At 34.0% G+C, this 10,178-nt stretch overlaps 1 protein-coding gene across 2 annotated transcripts in view; it reads left to right on the forward strand.

Moving 5' to 3' along the window:
- The window catches only part of METTL25 (methyltransferase like 25), a 123,206-nt gene extending 115,493 nt beyond the window's left edge, over positions 1–7,713 (forward strand). Inside the window, exons 10-12 of one of the 2 annotated variants that reach the window (XM_078338070.1) lie at positions 4,954–5,028; positions 5,588–5,659; positions 7,671–7,713. In XM_078338070.1, coding sequence (XP_078194196.1) covers positions 4,954–5,028; positions 5,588–5,659; positions 7,671–7,679 — 156 coding nt within the window. In that variant the 3' untranslated portion in view covers positions 7,680–7,713. Of the gene's footprint in view, positions 1–4,953; positions 5,029–5,587; positions 5,660–7,238; positions 7,548–7,670 lie in introns of those variants that run through there. The other variant, XM_002752802.5, reaches the window with a different exon arrangement.
- Positions 7,714–10,178: the final 2,465 nt, after the last annotated feature.

Raw genomic sequence — 10,178 nt, forward strand, 5'->3', positions numbered from 1 at the left:
TTTTGTTACCTGCCTGGTACCTGTAGGGCTTTGAGTTTATGGCACCTGCCCTATTCTCCATACTCTTCCTGGAGAGTTATTATATGTGGTAAAGGCTCTGGGAATATGGTTAGCTTTGTTTAACAAGCATTGCCAAAACTTGCATGAACACATGAGCACAGTGACTAGTAGCATTCTGTGAAACAGAATATATAGGGACTTAGAATAGTAAACAGAATTAAGAATAGGATGTGAGTTCTGATCCTAACTCTTAGCAGTAACACCATATGACATTAGGGCACATTATTCTTTATGTCTAAATCTTTTTTATCTGTTAGATGTAATCATTTCCATACCAGCAATGTCATATGATGATAACTCCAATAAACTGTTACTTGAAAAAATACACTACAGATTCTGAAGCAGTTTGGAGAATTTATTTTAAAATACTATACGAACGCAAAGTGTTTCCTCAGAAAATTTCTTAGTAATAGCAGACCCAGCATTAGTGCTCAGTAAATAATTTCAGTGGTGTTATATTCACAAGGCTCTTGGGTATCTCTTTTTTAAATAGTTTATTTTTCAAAAAGTTGATGAGAAATTTTGCTCTGCTCTTATACTATAAAAAGTTGTCAGTAACTGAGAGAGAGAATAGATGAGAAGGGAGAAAATGGTGGAATCTAGTTACTTAATATGGATTTTTCCTAAACATACATTAATCTTATAGATTGCATTGAGTTTTGTTTTTTATTTTTGATTCTTTGAGAAGGAGTTGATATTCTATTATCTACAATCTGTCTTGGAACATTGGGACATTGGTGTAATTAAGACTGTATATTTAAACTTAAAATTTTTTTCATATCTTTAAGAAGTGGCAGAACCCATTGTTCACTTATGTCTATAAAGATTAAATAATTTTGCAAGTACATGAAAGTGTGAGGAACTCAGCGATTGTCTAGGTTCATTTGTATGTGCACTCATCACTAACATTTTTTGTTTTTTTCATCTGAAAAAAAAAATCTTCTGCTTGCTTAGTCTGTTATTGAAGCTTTCAATTGTATTTTTTTATTTTGTTTCTTGAATTCTTCAGCTGTAGAATCTCTATTTGGTTCTTTTTTATATCTCTCTCTTTAATTTCTCATTTCTGGTTTCATTGATTTGTTAATCTGTACTAAGTTTTCTTAAGATTTTTTTTTAATTATTTCTCTGGCATTTTTTATCTTTCCTTATATTTGGGTTCCACTACTAGAGAATTATTGTGTTCCTTTGGAGGTGTCATGTTTCCTTGCTTTTTCATGTTTGAGGTGTCCCTGCATTGGTTTCTGTGTACTTGGTGGAAAAATCATACCATCCAATTTTATGGAGTAGGTTTCATAAAGAAAGGTTTATTCATATGAATGGGTTTTGGGATATTAGTTGGGTGAGGTGCATTGGCTGTGGTCCTAGGTGGATGCAGTAGTGTAGTATCCACATAGTTTCTTCTGATGCAGTCCATATAATGGCATTTGTGAGTGTTTCAGTGGCCCAGGCTGAGAGAGTTTCCGGACAGTGGTGGTGCAGCTTTGGCTAAGGGTGTCCTCACTGTGCCATTTCTCAGGTTGGAGGTGCATGCCTGTATATAATGGTTTAGCCACCTTGGAGCTGGCATTGGGGTTATGGGGAGTTACTCTGACTGGGAGTTTATACACAGAGTTGCTTGACCACCTGGGGGTGTGACCGCCAAGAGCTGCCCATAGCACTGTTTCTCAAGGCCTGGGATGGCGGTGCAAGGCTGTTGAGCTGACCTGGGGCATGTCATCCAGGGCTGTTCTGGGGGGTGCTGCTTCTCAAGCCTGGGATGTAGGTACACAGCCACTTGGCTGGCTTGGAGGCTTGTATACTGGGAAGGTCCCCAGAGCTATTTCTCAGGCCTGTGTCATGGGCCAACAGCTGCTCAGCCAGCTTGGGTGATTGCCCTCCAGAAGCAGCCTGCAGGGTTCTTTCTCAGACTGTGATTGAGTGCATTGGGCCTTTGAGTGGCTCAGGGTGTAGGGCACCACAGGTCTGTCTGTACTTCCTTGGATGCAGGCGTGTAGTACTTCACCCAGCCCCAGAGCATGTCATTTGCTTGGAGGCTTCACAGACTATCCCCCTCAGGAGAGGGCACGCAGCAGTTTGGCCAGTTCAAGGGTAGGTGTACACTAGACAGGATTGTCAAACGGTTTTTGTGTCTGGAAGTTAGTTGGTTTCTCTACTATAGGACCAGAGTGACAGCCAATCCTGGACCCAGGCTCCATGCAGCTTAGGTTGTGGCAGTCAGCCACCCATTTGGGCTTGGGAATGAAGATAGAGCCCCAGTGGTGTAGAGGTACAGTGTTAGTGACCTACAGAGCAGGGTGCACTCCTGATGTTACTCTGGTCTTAAGATGGCTCTGTGCTGTAGAAACTTGATGTACAAGGCTAGGCGGGAGTGGGGAGTGCACACTATGTGGATTCCTGGAAGCTCTCCAAACTGGGCTCACTGCTTGTGAAGACTATGAGATTCTCTTGTAGAAAGGATGTAGGTGTTTGTGGTAGCAATGGGGGCTGGTAGTGTTCTTCTGCTTGCCTTTTCCCTGTAACAGGAAGTTTCCACCGATTTGGGGCAGATTCTCATCTAATCAGAGAAGATAGAGCTACAGAGGCTAGGTGTCTCCAAGCTGCTCACCTGGACTTCTAGTCTCCACAGGTGCATCTCCATCCACTTCCATGCTGTGCTCAAATGCTCTCCCTTCAACATTCCAATCAAATCTCGTCTGTTTATTCATTGCCTTGTCTCTTTCTTGTATGGGGGGACTAGCATCAGGCATCTGTAGTCAGTGTTCTTGCTGATGTCACTTTGTTTTATTTTTCTGGATATTTCTGATCTGCAGATGATAAAGTTTGTTGGTACAGAACCTGCAGTTATAAAAGGCCAACTGTACACTTCTTATACTCTTGTAAGAACAGGCCATTTTTGTTTTGGTTTTTTTTTTTTTTTTTTAATACAGATTTGCATATGGTTTTACTGTTTGAAGTTATCCCTTGGCTTTTTTGCCTCAAACATACTTATAATGCATAGCCTATAATATCCAGTTTTGGATCTCTCAAAACAACAAACTTTTTTTAAAATATTAGAGTAAAATGGTGTTCTCACCTTTTCTCTCTGGAATACACTCAAAAGCAACAAATAGAATGAGAAAGAGAAACAAAACTATCTTTGACAATATCAAATCTTAAACTATACATATTACAAAGTATAATGACGGTAAAAGAGGGATTCTGAAAGATACGAAGAGGACATGCTCACAGTTACAGATCTCAGACAAAATCAACAGAACATAGTTATCTAAAGTGTCGTATCCTGAGGAAGAAAATCAACAATCCCTAGTTTGAAACAAACACAACTGATGACCAGCATGGTGCTTCCCAATTTGACACAAAAAAAAAAAAAAAAGAAAAAGAAAATGGAGCACCCAAGAAATCACACTGAAGAAACCTGTTTTTAGGAAGCAAAATAGGAAAGGTTATGAGTTCTGAGTTATCTTACAACTGCTGCTCTTCGGATGGTAGACGAGAGAACTAAAGGCTATAATTGAACACACACAATTTTGTGAGATGAGAGTTTTTGCTGCCTTGAAGTTCAGGCCTGGATTTAGTCCAATATATTCTTCTGCAAAAGTTTTCTCCAGCAGGAGCTCATTTGATTCAAAAAATATGGCAAACTTAAAAAGGATGGGGAGTGTGTCATCTGCATGGGTTCCTTACGAAAGGGGAGAGCTTTTCTGGAAGGCTTCACAAGAAATTGAATGAGACAAAGCCTTGCTTTCCACTACCCTTCATACTTTTTTAAATTCAAAAGAAACTTAGTGCAATAATAAAAACAATAGAGACTTTGAAAATAATAATAAATTCATTTAAACATTTGCAAATAAATATGAGTACAAGTCCTTTCAGATTTTTACTCATTTTATCCAGCCTTTCATTTATTCTGACCACATCTAATTGACAGCAATTTCTTTAGGTGACTCTCCTTTATCAGATCTTTCACAAAGGCATTCAATATGTAGAATCAATTTTTCCTGTTGCTTTCATATTTCATTTGTTATGTAATATTTATTTATATGATAGATTGAGTATTCCTTATCTAAAATGCTTGGGACCAGAGTGTTTCAGATTTCAGATTTTTAAAAAATATTTACCTTATATACTTATAAGTTGAGCATCCCTAATCTGAAAAATCCAAAATCTGAAATGCTCCAATGAGCATTTCCTTTGAATGTCATGTTCACACTCAAAAAGTTTCAGGTTTGGGGGCATTTCAGGTTTTGGATTAGGTATATTCAATCTGTATGTTATGGCAATAATGTAACTGGCATAGCAAGTTTAGAAATAAATACAATTGACCCTGTAACATAAAGCTTACCTAGAGGAGCATAAACACAATTGAACTAGAGAGAGGCCTGCTAAATACAGGAGTTCAACATACTGTAGGTATTTGTTTTAGGGGAAAAAAAAAGTAATGCTCTTTAATGGATTTGTTAAGTGAATGTTAAAAGAAACTACCTTAAGTATGGACATATGCTATTTTGTTTCTGTTGCATTTGAATTTTGCTCAACGATGTCTTGTTCTAGATACAGTGTTGTAAAATTTAATTTTAATCAAAAAATGTTTGAGCTCCTCCTGTGTTCCCTAAGCGTAATAACAAATGAAAGTAAATACTTTCCTTTTTAGTTGTTGAAATTAAACAATATTAATAGGATGTTACTGGTGGTTTTAATTATGATGTGCTGCATACCCTGTATCAGTATAAAAGTTTTAAGTAATTTAGAGTTATCTTGACTTCCGTAGAGAGAGCTCTTCAGACACCTAAAGCTGTTTTAAATTGATGTCATGTTTATTTTACTTTAGGATATGTTTGACAAGGAAAACTATTTTTGAACTATTGTTAAATTTGTTGTTTTTTTATCTTGAAGCTGCCAGAAAAAATTATACTGAACTACTATGAGAAGTATAAGCCTCGAATGAATGAGCTGGAAGCTTTTAATATGGTAAATCTCAGAGTTAAGCATATTAAATTGGATATGTTGCTAGACTTGAATAGGGTCCTATTAAATTTTATTATGGGCCAAGCAATCTATGTTGTTTTTCCCTTACTGTAGAAAAACTGTTTGGGATCATTTCCTATTTCAGGATTATATTAGGTATCAGTAATGTAATAAAGAGAACACATGGTAGATTTCTCTTAAAAAAGTATTATAAATGTACAAAAAGTTTCAGAGTCCTTTGAACACATACTGGTCCCAATGCAGTTATTTCACAAGCATTCCTTTTAATGAATTTCGTTCTTAGTACCCCTTTAAAAGCTTTCTATCACATCTGATTGCTTGGAGTCTACCTCACAGTCACCTAAAGGGCATTCTTTTTCTATTATTAAAGAAAACCTTTTGATCTCTGAAATATTCATTTTTTGAAGATGTACATGGATACTGGAGATTGAGTCTATATAAACTTATGTAGATACCTTTTCTTAAACTTAAGTGTTAAGGAAGTAAGCAAGTCTTTTTTTTTTTAAGTACCTCCAACCTACCTATCTAATTTTTATTTTAGTTGAAAGTTGTTCTGGCTCCTTGTATAGAGACTTTGATTCTTCTGGATCGACTTTGTTACCTGAAAGAGCAGGTAAATTATGTTATTTTAAAATGCATAATAAATATTTTACTCAATACAGTAATATAGATCCACTTATATTTAGGATAAGATTCTTTCACATAAAACTAGTAAGAAAATTTTTCTCATTATATTTTCATACTTTAAATATTCATTTCATCTCTTTTTAAACATATACACATATGTACAACAGATGTTTTCAGCAAAGCTGCTGTAATAAAGTTTACATTCTTTTAATTGTATGGTAATTACTATACATAGGCAGTGAACATGAACCACTATATATGAAATACTGTATAGCTGAAATTAATAAAGGCCAGACATAAAAGTTATTGTATATACATTTCATTTTGTAAGAATTTGTCTTTTAATTCACTTTAGAGTGTTGGCCATTTGGATTCCACAGAATAGAAACTTCTAATCAAGGAAGATTCTTTCTGAATTTTTTTTCACAATTTTATTTATCTATGTTGAATGACAGAAATACTGTCTTTTGGGTTGTCTTTAAGGAAAATATTTTTTGCAGATTCTACTCTGAGCTATGGGTAAAATAAAGCTTGATGAACTGTTTAAATTAAACCCATTCATGGACTCACCGAATATTTCCACTATCAACTCTTTAACAATTTTATTTTGTCATACAGGGGCTTTACTTTCTTCTTTTCAACAAATGCTAATTGGAACAAATGGATATTTTAAAATGTTTGCTTTGTTCTAATTTGTATTTTTTTGGAGAAAGGCAGTTTTCAAATATGTAAATAATGATATACTTTCCTAAGCTGCCAGCTAACTTTAAATCACTGGAAAGCTTTAGTTCCTAAGTTAGTGGGTCATAAAATCAGTACCCATTTTACTAGATTCTCACATCTCTTTTCAAAGCAATCTCCATTGACCTATGTACAAGAGGTAAGCAAAACAGTATACACAAAGATTAATAGATTGTAATGAAATTGTAGAAATTATATAAATGCTATTTTTAATATTTCAATTAATATTTTATAAAATAATGCACATTTATGTTAGAAAATTTGAAATACAGGGTATATAATAAAATTAAGAGTAGTCATAATATTACCTTTTATTTAATAGCTTCAATTATTATATTTTTAGTATACTTTCTATGGAATCTCTCAAATATATATGTGTTATGTATATAGTTATGTGTGCACATTATTTGTACTTTGATTAAAATTAGAATCAATGTATAAATGCAGTTTTACATCTAATTCATTTTATATATTTTATTCAGAATTTCCCACCATATTAAATGTACTATAGAAAGTGAATAATATGTCATCACAAAATAATTTATTTAACTAATACCCATTTGTGATTGGCCACTTCTAGTTTTTCACAACCATAGCAAACAATAAACTCATAATTCGCCCTCTACATACATCCTTGTTTCTTCAGCATAAATTTTCTTGAAAGTGTAATTGTGAATGTTAATTTTGTTTAACAAAGATTAAGAATTTTCTGTGATACAGTTTGTTTTTATGTATTTTTAAATATTACAATACATAATCTGACTCATCTCTCATATTTTTCTTTAACAAATGGTTGTATATCTAAATCACTTATCAATTTGCAGGAAGATATTGCGTGGTCTGCTCTTGTGAAGTTGTTTGATCCTGTGAAATCTCCCAGATGTTATGCTGTTATTGCTCTGAAGAAACAGAAATGATTTCCATTGAAGCAAATTATGAGATATATTTCTCTATGAGACCTGTTACTGAGATTGCTTTTCTAAACATTTATTTCCTGTTTTATAAAAATTTTTAAATGATTGCTCTATATTTTAAGTAATAAAATAATGGCTAACAACTGAAGGTTAAAAATCCACTTTTCCATTGTCAAAGCATATATTAATAAAATAAGAACCCATGACAACAATATAAAAGGGTTGATCTACATTCCTGAGTTAGTACATCAGTAGAAGATTGTAATCTGCATCTTAATTCCTGTTCAATATTTAAGACCCTCTATATTTGCTACAAATCACATTTTGATTTATTTAATTTAGCACAGATAAGAGGTAAAGATAGTTGGTGCTGAAGATCATTCGCAGTTTCATCCACATTTTGGAAGTATTTTTCTTTTACCAAGAGGAAAAAAAATCTGCATTTAAAGGGAAGAAATCCCCACGAACCAGGTCAGAAACTTAAAAGTGCCTCATTTAAAGCACATTTTACACTGGGTTTTAATATAAGTACATGGGATAATTCCCCTAAAGAAAGTTGTATCTTATAAGAAGATATTCTCCTAATGGATTCTTTAGGCAATTTATCTTACTAAAAGAAAGTGATGGGTTGACACTTAGTGGAATTACTATATAGTCTGTAAAAAGCCAATCTGAGTAAACCAAGAGTCAATGGAATGAGGCCAACACCCTGCCCATTGTGAAACAAGTCCTTTTTATTAGCAGAAAACTTGAGGATTCTAATGCATACCAAAAAGATGAACAGCTGGAATAAAGCTTCCTTGATCCTCAACTAGAGAGATTTTATAAAAATTTTCCAAAGCAAAAAAAAAAACAAAACTGCTTTCTTGAATATTGGCATCTATCCAACAAATAATAATTATATGTCTGTAGTATAATATTGAGTTTACAGCCTATATATATGTGTGTGTGTGTGTGTGTGTGTGTGTGTGTCTGTATTTATATATATGTATATGCATACGGATAAATAGTCTTTGTACAGATAGTATAATACTTGGAAAATAAGCCATTTTTAAGCTTTTTTTTCCTACACTATTTTTCACATATCTAGAAGTGGAGAGTAGAGTATAAGCAATTCCCATGTACTCATCACAGAGTGCAATATAATTATCAACACTTTACCAGTTTTGTTCATCTATACCCACATAAACATGTACATGCACACCCTACCCATACATACCCTAGCTGGAGAACTTCAAAGCAAATTCCATGAAGTTTGTTACTTCTAACAGTTAAGGGTTTTGTTTTGTTTGTTTGTTTTTTTATAACATCTATAATGTCTCATTCATATATCTATGGCTGAAAAAGTCTTTATATCAGTTTCATCAATTCAGAATCTAAACAAATTTAACGCATTTGCATTTGCTTGATATGTCTCTTAGGTTGTTTTAAATATATAATGATTTCCCCTCCATTTAAAAAATTTCACATCATTTTTATTTTTTTAAGAAACCAGGCAATTTTTTTCTATAAAATATGGATACATTCTATAGAATAAATTTCTAGATTTACCTGATTATACCTTTAGAGAGCCATTTAATACAACTTCCCAAATATTTCCTAAAAGTTGTTAGATCTAGAAACTTAAGAGAGTCAAGTTGTTATTATGTGTTTGTTTTTGTCTTTTGGCAAAAATACTTCATAGTGATATGTACTTTCTGTTACATCATATCAGAAGACACATCTTGTTTGGCTGTTCCATGTTTAGTGATACTGAGATTGATCAGCAGCTTCAGTTGTTTTGAGTCTTATTTATTCAATATAAAGTTTTCTCATTAACCTTCCTTTGAATGGTTTTAGCAGCCCTTGGGAATGATAGAAAACAGGAAGAAAGAAAACCAGACTGTGATTTCATTCGTCATATTCATACTGACTGCTTAAGAATCCTCCTCAGTTTCAATTTGTCAGTAGCATTCTTTTTCCTAAATAGCTTTCTTGTTTCAGCATGCTGTGATTTTCTCTTATTGTTGACTAAATAGCTATTTCAGAAGGAGCAGAAAACCTTTTCAGCCAACTTTTTTCTTTTATAATTTTACTTTCCATGTAAAAATTTAAAATTCTTTCCTTGTACCCAAATACTTTTATAATATTTATTTCTCATTATAATAAAGAAAAATATTTTATATCTGTAAAACACCTTTTAGCATAGAGAAGTTATAACAGGCTGGGCATGGTGGCTCATGCCTGTAATCTTAGCACTTTGGGAGGCTGAGGTGTACAGATCAGCCAAGGTCAGGATTTCCAAACCAGCCTGGCCATCATGGTGAAACCCTGTCTCTACTAAGAATACAGAATTAACTAGGCATGCTGGCACATTCCTGTAATCACTTGAACCCAGGAGGCAGAGGTTGCCGTGAGCCAAGATTGCATCATTGCATTCCAGCCTGGGCAACAAGAGCAAAATTCTGTCTCAAGGGAAAAAAAAAAAGTAAATTACAACAGTTTCATCAGCAAGGCAACTTGATAGTAATTTCTCTGCTTTAAGCAACTGTCAGAAATTGTATGCATTCATTAATGGTTTCCATTTTTATGAATCAGTTAAATGTGTGATGCAAGCATTGAATCAATGTGAGATAGCCTGCATTCGCCACACTGAGATGATAACATTTCCATAGAAAGCAAAGAAACAGAGTATTTTAGACTACAGCTTTGTACACATGAATCCCATTGCAATGGTTGTAGACTCTCATCTCATGAAAACTGCACTTTGGAAACTAGTTTACAGTTTAGCCAAGGAATGTTTTGGCATGAGCACAAATTCTGACAATTAAATTCTGAGTGAACTAAAGCGTGACAGTGCTTAACATCTTG

The sequence above is a fragment of the Callithrix jacchus genome, chromosome 9, assembly GCF_049354715.1.
Source record: "Callithrix jacchus isolate 240 chromosome 9, calJac240_pri, whole genome shotgun sequence".
Taxonomy (NCBI): domain Eukaryota; kingdom Metazoa; phylum Chordata; class Mammalia; order Primates; family Cebidae; genus Callithrix; species Callithrix jacchus.